This window comes from Malania oleifera, chromosome 6 (assembly GCF_029873635.1).
Source record: "Malania oleifera isolate guangnan ecotype guangnan chromosome 6, ASM2987363v1, whole genome shotgun sequence".
In the NCBI taxonomy this organism is placed as follows: domain Eukaryota; kingdom Viridiplantae; phylum Streptophyta; class Magnoliopsida; order Santalales; family Ximeniaceae; genus Malania; species Malania oleifera.
In genome coordinates, this window is record NC_080422.1 from 6,931,217 (window position 1) to 6,955,131 (window position 23,915).

At 36.5% G+C, this 23,915-nt stretch overlaps 1 protein-coding gene across 1 annotated transcript; it reads left to right on the forward strand.

Annotated features, from left to right (window-relative positions):
• Nucleotides 1-20,047: 20,047 nt before the first annotated feature.
• LOC131158444 (umecyanin-like) lies at nt 20,048-21,632 on the forward strand. The gene is made up of 2 exons (XM_058113316.1): nt 20,048-20,231; nt 21,238-21,632. Exons 1-2 carry the CDS (start codon nt 20,048-20,050, stop codon nt 21,630-21,632), a joined length of 579 nt encoding a protein of 192 aa, XP_057969299.1.
• Nucleotides 21,633-23,915: the final 2,283 nt, after the last annotated feature.

The following is a 23,915-nucleotide window of genomic DNA, read 5'->3' on the forward strand; positions in this document are numbered from 1 at the left end:
GTCGATGGATATACCATGACTTTTTTAAGCCAGCTATTGCTGCAGAAAAACACAGAAGACCATCAAAGGATTTTTTTCCCCCAAGCTTACGAAACAAAACTCAAAAGCCCTAACAATATCCTGATTACCCGTTACTATCCTCGCCCTAAGTCAAACCTATACTCTGGTATTAAACCTCCTCAAGTATATAGGACCTAACAACCTAAAGCTCTAATACCACTTTGTAATGCCTTGAACCCTCTAGGTGGGGCTCAGGGTGTTATGATGTCATTCTTCCATCTATGATACCATCATACCAATCACGCAGCGAAAAATAATAAATAACTACCCAAAATGTGCATCCATCTGTCCATATTACATCTCCAGAATTTAAAACATAAACTGTTCTTACGACCACCCAAAATTACCAGAATTCTAATCCCTACCCTCGAAGCTTTTTAAGTTCGATCACTTGAAGGACCTGAAAAAAAAAATTGATAATTCGTTGGGGTGAGATACTTCTCAATAAGGATGGAATAAATTATAACAGTGTGTGGCAGATGAGTTTTGGTAAATATAAAATACAATCATTTGTTAATCAACATCAATTTAGAAAACACATACCGACTGTACTCACACATACATAACCAATATTTATGACGAAAGTTCCCTAGGATTGGGGAGATTACACGCCCATACATGTAAGGCCTCTTTACTCTAATACCACAATGTAACACTCTAAACTCTAGTTTCGGGTTCAAGGCATTATAAAAAAGGTCATAGGGAGGAGTTTTTGGGCAGCGTCAACTCCGGCACGTCTAACTCAATGTGACGGACGCGTTAGTAACCTTATTCATTTTGGACCTCAGATGCTCGAATTGGACACCTGAGTGCTTAAAATCAACTAAGTAGATTAATTTCGCCTCTAAGCGCATAATTTTCAATTAGGAAGGAGTTTTTGGGCACTGTTAGCACTGACACGTCAAGATCAATGTCACGGACATGTCGGGATTGACCCCACTCGGTTTGGACCTCGTATGCCTGACTTGGACACCTGAGTACTAAATTCCACTAAGCTTGCAAAGTTTTTTTGTATTCTAACTTTGTTTCTAAGTGGGCAAAGAGCTCCCAGGGAGAATTTTCGGTCACCGTCAGCTCCGGCACGTCCAACTCAATGTGACGGACGTGTCAGAATTGACCCCACTTAGTTTGGACCTCGTATGCCCGAATTGGACACCTGAGTGCTTAAAATCAGCTAACTTTATTAAATTTGCCTATAAGCGCATAATTTTCACTTGGGGAGGATTTTTTGTGCACTGTCAACTCCGACACGTCCAACTCAATGTCGTGGATGTGTTGGGACTGGCATCTCTCAGTTTGTACCTCCTATGCCCAACTTGGACACTACTTCTAAGTGGGCAAAAAGCTCTTGGGGATGAGCTTTTGGCACTGTCAGTTTCGGCATGTCTAACTCAATGTAATGGATGTGTCGAGACTGACCCTACTTAGTTTGGACCTCATTTGCCCAAATTGAACATTTGAGTGCTTAAAATCAACTGAATTTACTAAGTTCGTCTCTAAGCGCATAATTTTATATTGAGGAGTTTTTGGGCATTGTCAACTTTGACATGTCGAGCTCAATGTCACGAATGTATCTAGATTGACCCCTCTCGGTTTGGACCTCATATGATAGACTTGGACACCTGAGTGCTAAAATTCACTAAGTTTGTTAAGTTTGTTTGTATTCTAACTTTACTTCTAAGGGCACAAAAAACTCTTGGGGAGGAGTTTTTGGGCACCATCAGCTCCAACATGTCCAACTCAATGTTACGGACATGTCAGGACTGGTTCCACTTAGTTTGAACCTCATATGCCCAAATTTGACACCTGAGTGCTTAAAATCAAGTAATTTTACTAAATTTGCCTCTAAGCACATAATTTTCAATTGAGGCACCAGTTTTTGTGCACCGTCAGCTTTGACACGTCCATTTCAATATCATGGACATGTCGGGATTGACCCCACTTGGTTTGCACATATTAAATTGAAATCATGACTTGTTCCGAGAAAATACTGTTGAAAACACACCAACAAAATATTCTCAATCTCTTAGTATTAGAAAAAGAGATAGTATAAGTTTGTTGTGAGGATTTCATTGGTTATGATTCTTTAAATAAGGAGATTATTATGTGGAATTATTCATATCATAGGCATGTATGTGTTTAGGCATGAAAAGGTGGTCTTCCATCCATTAGTTCTTCAAAGTTAAAGATTTATAAAAGTGTAGAACAGTGCGGTGCAGATCAGTACAATTGTTACAATATATATGTCGTTTTGAACAACCCAACAGTTGACTTATTCTCCTATATGTTGAAGACAAGTTCATTATTAAATTGACTTCTTATTGGCTAATTCGTGGTAATTAAGAACAACTTTTTTTTTTCTCGTGTGTGTGTGGATTTAATAGTGGGGATGCTTATCCATGAGGAACTAGGTATCAATACGTCCTTATTTTGTATCTTTGGTTAAGATTAGAATTCCAGAACTCCATTAACATATATCGAAGTTCATGCTCACTGTCTTAATTAATTTGGAGGGAGTAATTTCCTCTAGGAACATATTAAAAACTAACGAGGGAATTTTGTTATTAGTTCATTTGAGATAAATTATATGTTAAATATTGTCCTACACTTATCCATGTTTGAAAGGAAAATTAATTATTTTATCGCATAACATGTGCTAAATTAATTATTAGGGTCCTAGCTAGCGAGCTAGCAAACTACCTACCTACATATAGATATAATTAGTTAATTGATTAATTACTGTGTGTGTATTGAAAGTTACTTGATGAAATAATGGGGAGAATTACTTATTATTTATTACATCATTAACATCAATATAATTATTGATTAATTAGTTGGTTTGATCATTTTTATTTGAAAGGGAAAATGCAATGTATAGGTTCTTACTTATATATATATATATATATATATATATATATATATGAAAATTAATTAATTTAATTACCTTCTAAATACGAGTTGCAAGCTAGCTGTAACATTAATAATATTAAAAACAGCTCTTCAATTTTCAATTTCCAATTTCCAACTTGAACAACAACATTAATTATATGTCTAGCAATGACCCAAAAAAAGAAAACAACATTAATAATATTAAAAGTAGCTCTTCAATTTCCAATTTCCAACTTAATTATATATATATATATATATATATATATATATATATATATATATATTTACAAACCAATGTGTTGGGTCAGGGTCAAGGCCAGGTGTCGGTGTCCTTGAAAGCTTTTAAGGGTTTTTATATTATTCATTTTTTTTTTCAACAAGGTAATTCATATGCATATTGAACCATGTTTTTTTCTTATCAACTAGTTAGGATTGTTTATTTTTTTTTACATCATCTAATTTGATTTTTTGGATTTTATGAACTTATAAAATCTATGTAATTCGATGCCAATTTTCATAGTAAATACTTATGGCCTAAAATTTAAATTTCACTAAGTAAAATCAATCACGAATAAATTTTTTAAAATACTCATGAGTATCTAAATGACTTATCAAAAAAATAACAATCCAAACAAAAAATGGAATAAATAATTTGCAAAATGTAAACATAGATTTGTTATAACACATAAAAAAGGCGATTAATAGTTATTAAATGTTGCCAAACATTTCAGGTATCGGTACCAAAATGGGGCTGCAAACCTCTTTAACAATTAAAAAAAAAAGAAGGTATTATTGTAAGTTCTAATAATTTAACAAATTTGGTTAATAAAATAAGCTTAGAGAAAATATTATGGTTGGAATGGCGAAGATATGAATTATCACATTGTCATGAATATATATTTTGTTAGGATCGAAGGAACCCATGGGTGGGCTTGATACACATGGGGAACACCAACTTGACCAAAAAGTTTAAGTCTATTAGGTTTTGGGACCAACCATGTATATAAGTCCCCATTATCCACTCAAATTTTTCAATGTGGGATAAACTCACAAGTGGAATTCTCTAAAATCTCCCCCTCGCTTGTGAGTTCTAACTGCTCACCCTTGAACAAAAATCGTCTCCCTTATGGTAGTAAGCTCAATTCTCCAACAGTTGCTTAAGTGGGTTTTACCACTAGCGCCTTACCAGCATCAGATTGCATTCCACGTGCCTCTGAACCAATCTTACCTCTCACGTCATGACCCTATTCGGATCCATCCGCAGCCCAGATGATCCTTATTGGTCTCGGCCACACACTTGGTCTTCCAACTGTTAGCACGTCAAGAGAATTAGCTTCACCTCTCGACTTTTCACGAGGTCGCACACCCAGAGTTACGAATTGTCGGCTCTTATACCACTTGTTAGGGATCTAGGAACAATAATCACACATACAAGCAAAATAAGCACACAAAATAAGAACACTAGATTTACGTGGTTCGATCTAATCTGACTTATGTCCACGGAGCACACTGAATATACTATAACCTGGGAGAAAACAAGAGGAGGAGACACACACTTAACTCAACTCCTTTCACACTTTTAGCACTCTCACACTCCTCGCTCACTCACTTCACAATATTCATTCCTGTACAATTGCTTCATTATCTAGCCATATTGAATGGATAGGAAATGAAGGGAGTAATTGGGATATTTAATGGCGCGCGGGCATTATCATTCCAGCGCATGAAAGCTGGCTCCTCCGTGGCTCATTTTGATATACAACTCATCCTCTTCAAGGCCATTTAATTTTCCATTTCCATTTAATCCATTTGCATTTTCTCCATTTCCATTTCAGCTTAACAATCTCCCACTTGGAGAAGAAGATACTATCTCAACCAGTATATAGATAATGATGTGCTCAAATCTGTCTTCAAGCATGAAGACCAACTGAAGTTGAGCACAACTTCAACTTCTTTGTAGTCACCACCTTTGTCAACATATCTGTTGAATTCCTGCTACCTTAGATTTATTTCCAGTGTCAATACTCCATCCTCTAACAGAGATCTAACGAAATGATTATGTAATCTAATGTGTTTGGTTTTGGAATGAAATGTAGAGTTCTTTGTCTGATGTATCGCACTATGACTGTTTGTAGAGACCCGAAAAAATAATAGCAATAAAATAATAAAGGAAAAATAGAGAATAAAGGAAAAGAAAAAAAAAGGAAAAGGAATTATATAAAGGGGCATTAGCAAGAATTCTTCCACGAACCCAAGGTCCTTGTCGATGAATGTCCTTCTAGATATTGTCAACGAAGTACACGTGTCTTGTCAACGAGAAGAAACCGAAAAGAAAAAAAGGAAAAGGAATTATATAAAGGGGCATCAGCAAGAATTCTTCCACGAACCCAAGGTCCTTGTCGATGAATGTCCTTCTAGATCTTGTCAACGAAGTACACGTGTCTTGTCAACGAGAAGAAACCGAGAGCAGGAAAATCAGGTCATTAAGGGTTCGTCAACGAACTTATTATGTAACGACCTGGCTAATTTTTCATAAATTTTTTTTCATAATAACATTAATATAATAAGTCTGATATCTTATTCAATTGAATAACATAATCAACCTGGACCCATGGGTACCAGAGATATATCAAAAATGCAATTCTGATACCTAAGCAGTAGGAAACGTAATCACATACATATCATCCAACCAATCACAATATCAAAGTTCAACTAAACCTGTTATATTTACAATCATTCACCAAAAATGTCAAATGTATCCTAGGGTCATAACCCAAAAATAAACCTGACCCTAACTCAACAACTCACCCTTCAAACAGGGTAGCCCCACTGGTCTCTACTGTCGCAAAGCTTTATCCGCTCCTCTACATGGATTTCTTGAAATGTTTATATAGCTAGGGTGAGACACCTCTCAGTAAGGGAAATAAACTAATATCAGTGTGTGACAACATGAGTGTTTTCGTGTTATACAAAATATTAAGGCATACATCATATCTGGTAAAACTTTGATATCATACCTGAATAAAACATGATTCCTCATAGTATAATATAACGTACTAAATTATTAACATGGAAACCATCTTATATAACTGTACAATACTGAATTACACCTAGGATAGATAGCTAACTGATGTCATGTCTTACCCCAACATGACTAGGTTGTGCAGCTCGAAAGCGGGACCTAGTAATGGCTGGCCGACCATGCTAGATCAATCATAAGTCTGTAAGTACGATGGACCCGCCCCTACCTAGTCCCGAGATTGCCAAGGGACTACTCCACTCTACACTGATGCCACATCGACTGCCATCTCCTACACTATTAGTCGTGTGATAGCACTATCATAATACTGAACATATAGCTACGGTACTATGCTCCTAAAATTGAACTAAACTATGTCATCTAGGTTCCGATATCATATAATAAATTTCGTATACTGAGCATAGTTGTTTCGCATTTCATAATAATAATTGTCATGTAAATATTTCATAAATTCTGTCTAATCATACTTGATTATGGCATCTGCGCCAGCATAACATAACATATTAAACATAATTTTCCTGTACTATTTAATATTATAATCATAAAATCATGGTTCCTGTGTTCTTTTACAATTACCTTGAAAACCATCATATCATACTTGATCTGAGAAAACATATTATTCTGATATGCATATTTACATGGAAATTTAACCTCATGCAACACAGAAATGGGTAACATTTTGAATATAAAATCTATTCTAAAATTATGATTTCCAACAAATCATGTTTAAATCATAATCCTGTTCATAACAGTATTTCCCAAACATAGTTATATAATATGCGTATTTTCCTAAAATTTAATGCTATAAAATGAAAAATAATTTCATGGAAAATCCTGACTTATTTTATCCCCTTACCTTACTTACTGAGAAGCCAACAAAACCCCCGATTCTTACACCTATAGTGTTCCCAGCACAACACCCTGAAATTAACATTTTTCCCAACAAAACTTCAGTATTTCCTTTCCTAACATAGTCTCCTCGGTCCAGAAACACCAAATAACCAATAATACTGAAATTAACTAACTTACCCAAATTGTGGGATGGTTCCCAAGTTAGCTTAACCAACGATCCACTCTAGCAAATATGAAGATAATCTTCCTAGGAGTAGCGTGGCAGCTTCGGATTGTCGAACTAGTGAAAATTCGAGCTAGAAATTTAAAGAAAAGGTAGAGGGAACAAAAATCTAATGAAAGAAAGAGTTGCACGCGAGTTTTCTACGCTGAAATCCGAATTTGGCATACTTATACACTGACCTTCGTTGACGAGACACATCACTTCATCGACAAGGTCAAGAAGGGAGTTCGTCCACGAACTCATTACTTTCGTCAACAAATTTCAGGCCCTGAAAAATAGCCCTCTCAGTAATTCCTCGTCAATGAAACACATGTCCCCGTCAACAATCCCAATAAGTTGCTTTGTCGACGAGACCCTACTATGACCCCCTTTACAATTTCTTTTTCCTCTCCTTTATTTTATTATTTAATTTCTATAATTCTTTGGGCCTCTACACATTATCTTCGTCAACAAACACTCTTCTATGACTCGTCAATGAGTACACGTGTCTCGTCGACGAGTCCACATCAACAACCGCCTATATATAGTGAAAAATTATATTCTTTGGCTAGAAATTCATATTTTCTCTCACTTTCTCTCTCTATTTCGGATCTCCCTCCTTCTCTTTTCAGATTCGGCTCCGTTTTTCCCTGTTTCAACGATCGAAAGTTACCATGATGATCCTGGGGAGATTCTCTACAACTTAACCGGAGTGGATTGCTGATTTGGGGTTCTTGGGCACTATCCCAAAATTAGGGTAAGTAAGTTATTTTAGGGTTTATGCTGTTATTTGGAATATGTGAACCCAAGAAAGGTGTTAGATGGTAATGTACTGGGGTTTGAGTTGTTTAAACTGTGGTTACTATGATTTTAGGGTTTGGAGTTCTGAACGCCACAGGCGTGATTTAGGGTTTTTCTACAAGCTTATCAGGAAACGAGTAAGGGAATAGATTAAATTATGTATTTTCAGAAAAAAAAAAAAATAACATATATTATACAATTTTTGCTTTAGAAATTATATGTAAGAAATAATTAGTTGTGGGAATACTGATATTGAACTGAGGAAACCTTGATTTCAGATTTGATATTATTTTGTCAGTAAAATATGTTTTCGAGGTCAGATAACATGATATAGTAGTACTCACTTGTGTGGCGTGAGTATAAATGATTTTACTGCAGACTTATAACATGTTAGAATATTTTATGTTTTCATAGAAAAAGCATGATTTGAAAATAGTTTTAGAAAGATGATTATCAATACAAAAATTAAGATATTTTTCAGTATATTATAATATGACAGCCGGCGCAGATGTCGAGTAATGATAGCTGGCGCAAATGTCATGATCAATTTTTATATGACAGTTTATTCAGAAATTATGAAATGACAGCTTTTATTCAAAAATATGTAAAAATAAGATTTTATTTTAGAAATATGAAAATGTTATTTATGAACAAAAATATATTATGTGAAATGTATTATATTAACAGAAGCTGGATAGTTACGAATGTTAAGAGTACAGTACTGTAGCTAACTAGCCAGATCGGAGAGAGAATACCCACTGCATGCTAACCCGTTAGAGGTTTGGCGGAGAGCAGGATGGGCAAACCAGATTGGTGTATAGCCGATAGTGCAACTATACTATTCCGGAAGTGTGGGTCGGAGGCTGATTAGCCCCGAAGTGTAGGCGGTGTGTAGGATACCCCCTATGTACTGACCTGTTAGAGGTTTGACGGAGAGTAGGATGGGTAGGCGAGGATGGGTGGGCAATCGTGCGTAGATATGTCATGTTTGATTTAACCTGGTAGGCCAACCAACATTAAGTCCAAGCCTATGGGCCGCATAACCCGAATCATGGGGGGTAAACTCATGATATGCAGTTATACATCCAGGGTATATTATTTCAGTAATATACATATTTAACATATTATTTAAATGGTATGAAAATTCATTATGATATAGCAAGATTATGTTTAAAAGTATAGTTTTCCATGTGTTATCCGTTACATCTTAAGATATATATTACAATTATATTATTTATAGTATATGTTTACATTATAATAAAACTCATGTTGCCACAAACTAATATTAGTCTATTTCCCTTACTGAGAGGTGTTTCACCCCAACATTACAAATATTTTAGGAAATCCTGACAAACGAGTGGAGTGAGTTCCGTGATAGAGGAGTTCGTTGGTATTACCCCAGTTGCAGGGTAAGTAGTCAAGTCGGGAGCAGGATGGATTTTTGTATATATATATATGTAAAAACAATGAATCTCTAGTATTGTATATAAGTTAAGTATATTATAGTTTGCGCTGCTTAGATGACATGTACGTATAAACAAGTAAATTTCCTAGTACCTATGGGTCAGGGTTGACTTTGACTACGTTCTATGGTATCAGAGTATTAATAGTATATGGGAAATATATATATACAACAAGAAATTTGAGTTCGTTACAATTTTGGTATTAGAGCCTAAGTTGTTAGGTTATATAGACTTAGTATACAACGAAAACAATACCAAAGTATAGGAATAGATCAGGAATTTAGTGAGTCAATGCTAGGGAAACTAAGATGAGTATTTAGGGTTTTGTTCCGTGATCGAGAAGCAGGATCTCCGTAGTAGTTTCTGTGTCTTTCTTAGGGTGACGATTTCAGGAAAGTCATAGTAAACCATTGTCAGGTTGTGTTTCTCAATTACTAGACAGAATATTAAATTGAGAATAAGGATGTCAGATTAAATTGATGATATGAGATTTTAGTTAGATAAATATGTTAGTTATGATATGCAGACAGGGTCCTCAGACTATGTTATTTTCTTTTCATGATGGACCCTGGAGGTAGCAGTGCTCACGCTAGTGGTGATGATGGTGGAGGACCCTCGAGTGCGGGCGGCAGTGATTCAGACGCAATTCTACGTAGTGTAGCTCAACATCTTATGGCTGAGATTGCATCGAACTCTAAGGAGCAGGGAGGACCATCAATAGACCAGGGCTACACTATAGAGAAGTTCGCCAAAATGAATCCTCCGGCATTTTCAGGAGGAGCAGATCCTACAGTTGCTGAAAACTAAATGCAGAGATTGAGAAATTACTGTCGTTGTTGCACTACACCGATGAACAGAGGGTCCTATATGCTACATATAAGTTGACAGGTGCGGTTGAGAGATGGTGGATAACCGTGAAATTGCTTGAGGAACAGAGACTCATACCAGTGGCCATGGCGTAACTAAGAACAAGCATGTTTAGCAATCCAAATTATAGTATAAACTCATTTCATATATAGCCTGCCATTTAATAAAAATCGGCCCCCAACCGTTAAATAAAACCTGGCCCTTGGCCGTTAAACAAAACTCGGACCCCAGCTGTTAAATAAAACTTGGCCACTGGTCGTTAAATAAAACCCGACCCCTAGCCGTCTTATCAAATCTCAGTACTTTGCAAAGGCAGTTCCAGTATGTTTTACAAAAAGTTCAGTATTTTCACAACCATACCCAAATTTCGTTACACGATAACCATACCGATTATTCACCCACCACACAATTTTCGGTATTTTGAACATAGCCATTTAAACAACCAAGAAACACATTATATGAAGTTCGTAAGATAAAACCAAGCTTTCCACCGTTCATTTTATTCAAAATACCGTGGTTGGTTTTTGAAATAACCTTTGAAATCATAAGTATACATACATATATATATATATATATATATATATATAAAGCAGTTTAATCAGTTCAAATTTAATAAAAACCTAACCTAACTTAATCCCCTTACTTGTTCCTGAAAAATAGACTGCTAAAGTTTCGAAACAAAAAATCCTAGCTTTTTTATCCCACCATTGAAAGCAAACCGGCAAGCCAAGAGAGAAGAGGAGAGTGATCAGAGACCGAGCAAGGGCTCCAGGTGAGCATACGGGAGAGAGAGAGAGAGGAAAATTTTAAGTTATGAAAAATTATATATTGCTTAGCCCTTAAGTAAGCAGACTCATAGGAAAACTGTTGACGGTTTTCCCTGCACTCACAAAACTCTCGACGGTTTGGAAGTTGACCCCTCAGTTGACTAAATCTGGTAACGGTTTTTCCCAAGGCCTATAAAATTGTCGACGGTTTGGGTCTTGCCAAACCAATTTCCTTTTTTTTCCCTTCTCTTCCTTTATTTCTCTCTTTTATATTAATTTTTTTTATTTTTCGAGTTTGGGTTCCTACACCATTACAATCTAAAGTGCCCAATGAAATCATATTCTTCCTTAAATCCGATATATGCCTAACATCACACAACGTTCTAACAACACGATCAAGCATTTTAATTTTGATATTCCTTGTTCCAACCATTTTGCATGACACATCGTTACCTATCAAAACATAACTAGAATTTACTAACTTATTGGTGTCAAACCAATTTTTATTAGGTGTCATGTGATAGAAGTATGCCGAATCTAGGATCCAAGAATCTGTGAGACAATCTGAACCGGATGAAACCAAAAGCATATCCCCATCACTGCTCTCTAAGTCTCCTTCTTCCACTACATTCGTAGATTTAGATGGACCCTCTTTATTCTCTACATTCCCTTTCTTTTTCTCTAGACAAACTTGTTTTATGTGCCACTTTCTCCCGTACTTAAAACATTGTATGTCCTTCCTCTTCCCAGAATTGGACCGAGATTTATTGTTACTTGGTCCGCTCTGGAACTTGCTTCTCCCACGTTCCTGGTTACCCCTCACCATAAGCCCTTCACCTTGTAGATTGTCATCGCTGACTTTCTTCCTCTGATGAAAACCTAAAAGAGCATTTGTGATCTCCTTAAATTTGAGTGTTTCTTTTCCCCACATCAGAGTTATAACCAAATTCTCATACGTAGGAGAAGCATGTAGGGAATTTAGTAACATCAATGTCTTACCTTCGTCTTTGAACTTCACATCAACTTGCTTCAAATCACTGATGATTTGATTGAACACGTTGATGTGCTGGTTCAAATCTGAACCCTCTGACATCTTAAGCTCATATAGTTTCTGCTTAAGATAAAGCTTGTTCGCAAATGACTTTGACATATACCGACTTTCCAATTTCAACCAAACTGCCGCTATTAATTCCTCATCCATGACGTGATACATCATATCATCAGCCAAACAAAGTTTGATAGTTGCCACAACCTTCACTTCTAGTTCCTTCCAACTAATCTCGTTTATGCCTTCCAGCTGCTTTCCGTATAGCTCTTTCACCATGCCCTGCTACACTAACAAATCCTTGACCCTTCTTTACCATAATCCGAAATTTTTAGATCCATAGAACTTGACCATGTCAAACTTCATAGAAGAAATCCTAGCCATTGTAACCTATGGCTTTGATATCAATTGTTGTGAAATGAAACAAGCAAAAACGATCGTGCAGTGCAGCAATCACGATGAATAATACTGAAACACACATAGATAATGAAAGCAATAAACAACACAATAATTTAACGTGGTTCAACAGAATGCCTACGTCCACGATATTCGACTATTTAAGCCCACATTCACTCTTTCTATGCCTCAATAGCCTTTAAGTTTCACTATTCTTAGGCAAAACTTTGCAACCCCATTACTTTCTAGAAAGATAATGTTGTAGTATGTGGCTCATATCGAGTGAAACACATATGCAGAGAAAGCAGGTTGAAGAAAACAAGGAAGCTGATATGAAGAAACATCGTTGACCATTTTATGGTTACATCGACGGTTTCAGGTAGAAACCAAATTAGGAATAAAATAGTCAATGAATTGCATAGTCCATCAAAGGTTACATCAACACTTTTGGCATTGTTTTTGAAATTTAAATTGGGAAGATTAATAGGTAGGGATACAGAAGCAAATCTTCCGCAAATTGATACAAGGGTATTTGAGGGATTCTCTAATACCTCTGTATGTTTAGGGGTTAGTATAAATACAATGTTTGTAACCCTGATTTTGATGGAGACAAAAATGAGTCTGGGGAGATGATCTTAGACTTTGCTATGTCATATGATTTTAGTATAATGAATACTTACTTTAAGAAGAGAGAAGAACACTTAATTACCTTTAAAAGTGGACAAAATAGAAGTCAAATAGATTTTTTTTTAACTAGGAGGGTAGATTGTGTATCATGCAAGGATTGTAAAGTTATTCCAGGTGAAAGTCTAACCACACAACATAGAGTCTTAATGTTAGATATATGCATTAAAAAATGGAAGAAAAAGGATAAAATAAACCAGTGTAGGAGAACTAGATGGTGGAACCTAAAAGGAGAAAATATAATAAGATTTAAAGATAAAATGATCAAAGATGGGGATTGGACCTTAGAGGATGGATAGATTCAAATACTCTTTGGAATAGATTAGCTATCTCTATTAAAAAGATAGCAAAAGAGATTTTAGGTGAATCAAGGGGAAGATTCTCAAATAGCAAAAAAAGTTGGTGGTGGGATAAAGATGTATAAAAAATCATAAAGACAAAAAGAATTTGGTATAAAACGTGGCAAAAATGTAGAAACAGCGATAACTTTGAAAAATATAAGGAGGTAAGAAAAGATGCAAAAAGGGCCGTTAGTGAAGCTAAATATAGATCATTTAATAGTTTGTATGATAGATTAGGTACAAAAGAAGGGGAAAGAGATATATTTAAACTTGCTAAAGTTAGAGAAAGGAAGAACAAGGACTTAGGAAATGTAAAATGTATAAAAAGTGAGGATGATATTGTCTTGGTTAAGGACGAAGATATTAAAGAAAGATGGCGAAGTTACTTTAGTAAATTGTTTAACGAAAACCAAATAGAAGGCTTAACTTTAGAATTGTCAAATGAGGAAAAAACTAAAAATATAAGATTTATTCGAAAAATTAGAGTTAACGAAGTTAAGTTTGCACTAAAAAAGATAAAAAATGGGAAAGCTATGGGACCAGATAACATCCCAATTGAAGTTTGGAAATGCTTGGGTGATAATGAAATTATATGGTTAACTAATTTATTTAATACAATTGTAAAAACTAAGAAAATGTCAGATGAATGGAGGAAAGACACTTTAATACCTATATACAAAAATAATGGAGATATTCAAAATTGTAATAACTATCGTGGAATTAAACGTATGAGTTATACGATGAAACTATGGGAAAGAGTAGTTGAACAAAGATTAAGGTTAGAAACGAAGATCTCAAAAAATCAATTTGGTTTTATGCCTGGGAGATCTACCACAGAAGCTATTTATCTTTTAAGAATATTAATGGAAAAGTTTAGGGAAAAGAAGAGGGACTTGCATATGATATTTATTGACCTTGAGAAAGCATATGATAGGATACCTAGGGAAGTTCTATGGTGGGTTTTAGAAAAAAAAAAAAAAAAGGGTGTATGTTGTAGGTATACCGATGTCATTAAGGATATGTACGATGGAGTAATGACTAGTGTAAAGACTATAGATGGAGAAACTAGAGAATTTCCAATTACCATAGGTGTACATCAAGGATCTGCTTTGAGTCCTTATCTTTTTGCTTTAGTGATGGACCAATTGACTAAGAGGATTCAAAAGGAGGTTCCATGGTGTATGTTGTTTGCAGATGATATTGTATTAATTGATGAAACTAGGGATGGAGTAGAGGCTGAGTTAGAATTATGGAGAGAAGTTTTGGAATCTAGAGGCTTTAAGATAAGTAGAAATAAAACAGAATATATGAAATGTAATTTTAGTAATAATAGGAGGAATATTGGAGACAAAGTTAAACTTGATGATGAAGAAATAAATAGCACTTGTAAATTTCGATACCTTGGATCTATTATGCAAGTTGAAGGAGAAATTGAAGATGATGTAATGCATAGAGTTAAAGCAGGTTGGGTAAAATGAAGAAGTTGTTCAAGTGTTCTATATGATCGTAGAATACCCTTAAAATTGAAAGGGAAGTTTTATATGACAGCTATAAGACCAGCTATGCTATATGGATCAGAATGTTGGGCGACGAAGAAACATAATATCCAAAAAGTAAAAGTTGCCGAGATGAGGATGCTTAGATGGATGAGTGGTATAACATTGAAAGATAAATTAAGGAATGAACATATTCGTGGTAAGTTAGGTGTAGCTCCTATAGAAGATAAGATAAGGGAAAGACGACTCAGATGGTATGGACACTTACAACGTAGGCCTTATAGTGCACCTGTAAGGAAGAGTGACTTAATTACTATGGGGGGCAGTAGAAGGGGTAGGGGTAGACCTAAAATAACTTGGGAGGAGATAGTGAGTAAGGATTTAATATCCTTGAATCTATCAAAAGAAATGGTCCATGATCGCATAAATTGGCGGAAAAGGATTCATATAGCCACCCCACTTAGTGGGACTAAGGCTTGGTTTTGTTGTTGTTGTTGTACCATATGCAACAATCTAAAACGGTGAAATACATAATTATTCCACAACCATAGCAATATAAAGAGAGTAATAATAAAGGCAATGACACCAGGAATTATGTGGTTTGGCAAAGCCTACATCCATAAGAGCAATCGGCAAGAGATATCACTATGAAAATCAAAGATACACACTCAATGATCTTCTATCCTTCTCTCACCCTTCTTTTACTCTCTTACATATCAAAATATGGCCAGAAGAACATATATAACAAGTCCTCGGAGGCTTCCCTCCAAGTCCCCAGTCGTCACACCATTTACATTTAAAATTCAAATATTTTCTCACAACCCAAGCGCACTCGTCGATGAGAACAGGGCACTCATCGACGAGCCAAAGAAAGCCACCCGTTGACTTGTCAACCCACTCGTTGACGAGTCTTGAACTCTACAGTTTTTCACCTGTTGGCATCTTATCGTCGACAAGCACAGGGCACTTGTCGACTAGTCATTGCTGCTACACCAACATATGTTTTTCTCCCTTTGTTCATAAGTCCCCATGAAGTATAAAAGCCACACCATAAACAACAATCTCCACCTTGGCGATTATACGCCCCTTAAGAGAATCCGAAAAATATATCTGATTGCTCCATCTTGAACTTAGAATGCTCAGTTGGGACCATCTCCCTTCTAGCACTTGGGGACGTACACCAAGTCCAAACAACACCGCTTGAACTTGCCGATGGTAGCTTCAGCTTCTACCATCAACCCCGATATAGTTGTAGATGCAATACTCGAAGACTTCACCCTAGGCTTCCAATAAGACCTTTCCACAACAGAAAACACAAAAATTGTTGCAAGTCTTCTTTCACCAAAGCCCCCTCCATAGTCTTCAACAAAAACTAACAATTGACGGTTCACTCTATTGCCTGCTGAAACACTCCATTACATAATCATGGATGAACCTTTGACATATCCCGAACATCACAGCCCATCTTTGGGTACTGAGTGGTAGAAATTCCATATTGATTCTCCATAGAAACCCTTTGAGATAGCAAACAAAGTCTCCCTGTGGTTCCATCCATAAAGCCACCCTGAGATAACACCAATCTCCCTGCAGTTTTATCCATGCAAATTAGCTTACCAAGACCCATTTTGGCCGTACCCAACACATTCATGGTAAAACCTTTCAACAGAGTTACCAACTGATTAGCCTCATTCAAAGCATTTCCAAGCAATAACATGTCATTCATACACAACAAATACATCAATCCACGACATCCTATCATTTTTTTCCAAACTGGAAGCCTCACCAACTCACCTGAGTAGTGATCTGATAGTGCACATGGGCCTACCGTGATTCTACTAGTCTCCCGAGCTGAAACTCCCTACAATATGAACTATGTCATCTCTGTCTTGAGTCTATTGCTCCATTTGCATTACATGCCCATTCATACCGTGATACTGTTGACCCAAGATAGAACTCCTCACATTTCTGCCCTGAGTCCCTAACTCCACTTGAATAACATGATTGCTGCTACTATAGTTTTCTGACATTTGTTTATCTTCCTTTACCTAAGTACGTTGTCCCATGGCTTTATCACCAAAATTCATGTCCTCGATCGCCCCTTTGTTTGTCATAGGATCACCTAACTTGTACTGACCTTTCATATAACCGAGAAAGATATATTGTCCAGACATAACACCAAGTCTAGATCCTCCATCACTAGAATAGTGCACCAGTAGATTTCCACTCACAACTAAGTAGTCTACTGCAAAACCTACCCCCAATTCACTTGCAACTTTCCCATCTAGCGATACCTTTGGCGATCGGTCACACAAGAAACACGTCATACTCACTGACTTCACCAAGAAGTACCCTGCAAGCCCTGCATATAATTTGCCCTGCTCACAAAACTTCTTGAATGAAACCAACGCACTCAGCCCCAATGTTTGACTTGAGAATCTCTCTCCCGATTTGGTTCTCCATCTCAGCTACTGCATGAAGTACACCAAGACCCTTTGTTATAATCACACGAAATACATATGTCTATCCCCTGATGTTATCATCATTGGTTCCATGTAGTCACCCATATGCTTTAAACGCATATGCCATAGGATACCTGACTCAGATTAAACAGTTGCAACTCCACCTACAACCGTAACACCTTGCAGTGCATAAATATTTCCTGATACTTTTTCCCTTTTTATCACTATCAAGTTACCTTCACACACTTTCATTTCTTCACATTTAGACTCGTAACAATATCCATTACGGTCTAAAGTTCCCAATGAAATACCATTCTTCCTTAGACCCGATTCGAGCTTTATATCGTATATGGTTCTTACAACATCACCATATATTTTAATTTTGACATTTCTAATTACAAACATTTTGCATGAAATATCATTTTCCATCAAAATATAACAAGTATAAACTGACTTATAGATGTCAAACCATTTTCTAGAATAAAAGCATCTGGTATCTAAGATCCAAGAATCACCCATGAGGCACTTTGAACCCGATGAAACATGTAGCATATCTCTATCATTACATTTTGAGTCTTCCTCCACTACACTTACAAATTTTTGACGAACCTTTAGACATATATCAGCATTCTCATTTTCACCAAACTAATGCCGGAGAATTCTCATCCATGACGTGATATAACACGTCCTTAGCCAAACAAAAACGAATGATTGCTCCCAATTCATTCCAAGTCGTTGCACCTATGCTATTTGGTTGAAATTCTGTATAAACCTTTCACCATGCCTTTGCTGCAACACGAGATCCTTCAATCAAAGACTATACAACACACTCTTTGATACCAATTGTTGTGAAAATAAGGGCCTCTTCCAACAATGCATAGCGGAATAAACATTGTAAAAGATCAAACAATACCATATGCAACAATCTAAAACAGTGAAATACAGAATTATTCCACAACTATAGTAATATAAAGAGAGTAATAATAAAGGCAACAACACCAGGAATTACGTGGTTCGGCAAAACCTACATCCACGGAAGCAATCGGCAAGAGATTTCACTATGAAAATCAAAGATACACACTCAATAATCTTCTCTCCTTCTCTCACCCTTCTCTTACTCTCTTACATATCAAAATATGCCTAAAAGAACATATATAACAAGCCCTCAGAGGCTTCCCTCCGAATCCCCCACCATTACACTGTTTACATTAAAAATTCAAATATTTTCTCGCAACCCAGGCGCACTCGTCGACAATAACAGGGCACTCGTCGATGAGCTAGAGAAGGCCACTCGTCGACTAGTCAACCCACTTGTCAATGAGTCTTGAACTTTGCAGTTTTTCACCTCTCGGCATCTTTCATCGACGAGCTCTGCAACTTTCACCTCTTGGCATCCTCTCGTCAACGAGCACAGGGCACTCGTTGATGAGTCATTGCTGCTGCACCAACATATGTTTTTTTCTCTTTGTTCATAAGCCCCCACGAAGTATAAGAGCCACACCATAAACAACAATACATAAAAAATTCAAATAAAGTAAATTTATTAATTAAAGCAATATCTTCATTTTCTTTCCCAATTTTTCTAAATATCTATGTGATCTAGTAATTAATATACATGCAATCTCTCTCTCTCTCTCTCTCACACACACACACATTCCCAAATAAAAGAACTTATTAAGGATGATTTGAGTAATTTATTAATTGACTCAAATATTATTTTTTGTTCCTATTATTTTCTTTTAAAAATAATTATTTTTTAAAATTTTATCTAAAATATGTTAGTTGTTAATTTTGACTCTACATTTTAGAATATTATATTATTATTGATATATGTGTGCCCATGTTATGATGTCATAGTCCCACATCAATATGTACTAGAGAAATTTTAGGCTTATAAGGATGATTTGGGTTTTAACCACGTGAGGCGTACTATATTTGGTATCAGAGTGAGAGAATATTATCATCTGGATAGATCTTATAAAGAAGTGTAAGTCACTTTGACGAAGACAATATCTTAGGCTTATAATAATAGTTTGACTCTAATTACGTAAGACGTCTTTTTGATAAAGCAAATATGTGAGTTTCGTAAATCAAAATAGATAATATCTTACCAGGTTCGATCATCTTTGATCCACCGATCTAACCGACTTAGTGTCTTTGTCGATTGGAAGACTGAAATTTTAAAATCATGAAATAAAGAACATGGTTGAACACTATTGTCTAAAAATTTTGGGACTAGGTGAACAAACCCATTTCCCATTGGGTTTCATCAAATGCTGTTCACTCCCACAATCATCCAGGATGGCTCAATTCTGTTCACTTCCTCTCCTAAAATGGCTTCATTTTCAACACATTTTTTTCCTGTTTTGGCTCCCAACACACAGATGGTTTCTTCTCCCCTAAATATAGATAAAAGGAAGTGGGTGATCATCTCACCACTCAAACCAATGATTCCATCAAAAGCAATTTTTGACACCGAAAAAAACAGCAGCGTCCACCTATAAACACCAAATGCCCAAAAGCAGCAGAGCAGAGCAAAGCCATTCGAAAAATCATTCTATTCAAGTCTTGGAGGAATTCTTTTTCCACGCCCGTCAATTCCTCATTCACGCGGGGCTTCCCACCACCCCAGTTTGAGAAATCATTCCCCACAGCAAGCAGGAAAAAGTTGAGAAAGAAAAAGAAATGAGGAAATCAATGCTCCTGATCCTGTTTGGCTGTGCAGCAATTTTGGGCTGCAATGTGATTCAATCAGCAAGCGCAATGACTCATGTTGTTGGGGGAAGCTTTGGCTGGACCGTCCCCCCAAACAAGACCTTCTACCAGGAATGGGCTAAACCCCGAACCTTCGGCGTCGGCGATGAACTGAGTGAGTGCCTCTAATCTTATTGCCCTCCTCTCCCCTGCTCCAATTCATGTTACAATGCTTTTAGCAGCAGAAATGATTGTTTGGTTTTTGATTTTGTTTCTGTTTTTCTTTTCATTAATATGTACAATGTTGTTCCATCTAAGAGGATATAAGGATGAAAGGCCAGGAAGCAGGATTGGGTTTCAAACTCTGTTTCTTTCTATTGATATTTCAGATTGAACAATGTCATCTCCCCTGTTTTTGCACATACATACATCATGTTATGCTTAATTCCATGCCCATTTTTCATGATAAACACCCTGCTTGAGCCATGGGAATGCCTTAATCATGATCAATTCATCTCCCTCTGATTCCAAAAAAAAAAAAAGAGAGAGAGAGAGAGAGAGAGAGAGAGAAGAAACCCATTTTTAAAAAAAGCAAATTTTCATTCAAATGATGGAAAGGATTCCAAAGGTCACGGATTTGAGACATAAAAATAGAAATTCAAAAAAATATGTAAGTGCTTTGTTCAGAAGGACTGTATGATCTATCTTGGGATTACCCTTGATCATAACATATATGCAGCTATATATGTTGAAAACCCAGAATTTGTGTTTAATCATGATTGATCATTTCCTCTGATTCCAAAAAAAGAGAAGCCCATCAAAAAAGAGTGGCAAATTTTTATCTAAAAGGATAAAAGAAAGTCTTGGGGCAATGGTAAGAGTTGTTCATAAACAATTATCAAGGTAAATTTGCATATTATAAAGTGTCTATAAACCCATTGTGCTCTATTTCTTCTTTAAATTCTACATTCATGAGATTTATCTTTTTGAAAAAGATCAATATTTTTTAAATTAAATTTTTTTATAAAAAGAAAAATTCGTAGAATTAAAATTGAATTATGACTTGATTTTGTTATAATTATATTTAAAATTTGCATTTCATTCAGCAAATCAAACATGAAAATTAATTAATCATGAATCTCCTAATTCATTCATACATGTGTATGTATGTATGCATGCAGTGTTCCCATTCAGGATTGGAATGTACAATGTGCTGGAGGTGAGCGAGAAGGACTTCAACGCCTGCACTCAGGACAACGTCGTCGAGATGTACTACAAGGGTCCCACCATCGTCAGCCTCAACAAGACCGGCGGCCACTTCTTCTACTCTGGCGTCGGCCTCCAGTGCGAGATCGGCCTCAAGCTCGCCATCAACGTCACCTCCGGCCCTGGCTCCGCTGGTGCTCCCCTCCCCGCCTTCGATTTCGCTGCCAACGAGGTGTCGCCGCCACCCGCAGTGCAGGCAACTCCTCTTCCGCCCCACGCGTCCTCGGCCGCAGCTTCTCTTAGCGGCGTGAGCGTTGGCCTTGTTTCTGCATCAGGGTTGTTGGCTTTCTCGCTTTCTTTGTTCATCTGAGGATGTATGCAGCGTCGCCGCCGTGCCAGTTGGCCGCCGGTTACCGGAGAAAGATTGTTTGTGTAAGTTTCAAGTGGAGTTTGATCAAGGGTTTTTCTTAATAAAATAAGTTTTCACGCTATGATCATGCATTCCATTAGCAGCCCTGAATTCCACCGGCTGGCAATTCAGGCTTTTTTTATTTACAGAAAACACCGTTGGTTTTGAGAGAACACAAGGTTGCATGTGTGTCCAAAATATCCCTTGAGATTAATTAAACCATTCCTAAAAGCACAGGCGGAAATTTCATGGCAGTCAAAAATTAAAATTTTAAATTTATCCTCTACTTATTATTCATATAAATTTTAATTCCTCCTATAGTGGGGATAAGTTAATATCAGGACGTGACTAATGAGTTTTATATAATCAAAATATAACTATTAATTCAACTATAATTGAAAAGGCATCTCTCTCTCTCTCTCTCTCTCTCTATATATATATATATATGATAACTCACATTTATCTCATTTAAAATACATATTTTCTATTTGAACATGTGACAACCCGAATAAAATGGAATTTAAATAATAAAGAGGGAAGAAAACTACTAGAGGACTCGTCGACGAACACAGGAGATTCGTCGACGAAGGTATAATAGAATTCGTCGACAAAGAACAGGACTTGTCGACGAGGAAATACTGAGAGAGGTTTTAAACCGACTGAATTTCGTCGACGAGAATTGAATTTCGTCGACAAAATTATTGAAGGATTCGTCGACGAATGACGTGGCTCGTCGACGAATCCAGTTCTATAAATATCAAAAATCCGGATTTTTAACTTCACCATTAAGCAAACTCTCTCCTCTCTCTCCTCCCTTCGGTTTTATCTCTCTCTCTCTCATCGATTTTGGGCCAGATTTACGCCGGTTCGACAATTTGAAGCCACCATGACGCTCCTGGTAAAGTTCTCTCCAAATCTGCCGAAACGGATCGTTGGTGAAAGTAAGTCATCCCTGAGTTGAGGTAAAGTTTTTTAAGTCAAATTTGGTCTTGTGGTAGTTATAGGAAATGATATATACGCGAAAATACTGAGGTTTAATACTGGGAATTTTCAGTTTCAGGGTATTGATTAGGAAATTCTACGAGGGTTAGACCAGGATATTTTAGGGGCTTTCTCAGTAGTCAGGAAAGGAAATAAACTAAAGCGGTTATTTTTATGCAAATTATTATTATTTATGAGAAAAGTTATTTTCTGGAATGCATGTATTATATCTGTAGATTACGAAGGAAATTTACGTTTGAGAAAAATACTGCTACTATGTTGAAATGTATATATATGTATGAGATGCCAGAAATTATGATTTTTAGAATGCAATGTATGGTTTTATACAGCAAATGTGTGACATGAATATTATTTTACGTGGAAAATTATTATGATATGAATGAAGTGTGGTTTGAGAAAGTATGAAAGTATACAGTACATTATGACGTTGACAAATACACGATAAATCGATTATTTTCAGAATGACGTATTTATGTATGATTTCGGCACGAGGCCATATTTATGAAACGATCGGCACGAGGCCGTATTTATGAAATGTTCGGCGCGAGGGCGTATTTATGAAATTTTGAAAAATTCTATATTATCATGTATTATATGTTATCAGAACCTGGATGTTAGTTTAGTTTAGTTCAGGAGCACGGTATTGTAGCTATATATAGATCAGATATCTATGTTCAGACTTGTGCTAACCACCCCACGAGGGGGTAGGAGATGGATAGTCGATGTAACTTTCAGTGTAGAGTTGTAGACGTCCACCTGGCAGTCCGGCCCAGGGTGTGGCGGGCTTATCGTACTTACAGACATTTTGACTCGGTAGTGGTCGGCTAGCCATTGTCGGGTCCCGCCTTCGGACTGCACAACCCATCATAGGGGGTAATACATGACATCAGCTAGCTATTCATCCTATGTATGTTTTCAGTATTATCAGTTATAACAGATGTTTTATGTACGATATGATTTATTAGCAAATATGAAAGTATACTATTTCTCAGTACGATATGATGAATGTTTACAGATATATGAAATGTACTGTATATATACAATTGTACTAAATGTTCATGTTGTCACACAATTGTATTTAGTTTATTTTCCCTTACTGAGAAGTGTCTCACCCCCAAACTTAATTGATTTTTCAAGAGCCCCTGAGAGACCGGGGAGTCGTGACCGCTGAGTTATTGAGTTACCCCGTTAGGAGGGTAAGTCTTGTACTAGGATCAGGAGATTTTTGTTGTATGATCCTAG

What these genes read in the sequence shown, in the direction of transcription:
- LOC131158444 (XM_058113316.1), top strand. Translation starts at nt 20,048, where the DNA reads ATGAGGAAATCAATGCTCCTGATCCTGTTTGGCTGTGCAGCAATTTTG. An exon ending in CGGCGTCGGCGATGAACTGA is followed by an intron (nt 20,232 to 21,237) that starts GTGAGTGCCTCT and finishes GTATGCATGCAG; the next exon opens with TGTTCCCATTCAGGATTGGA.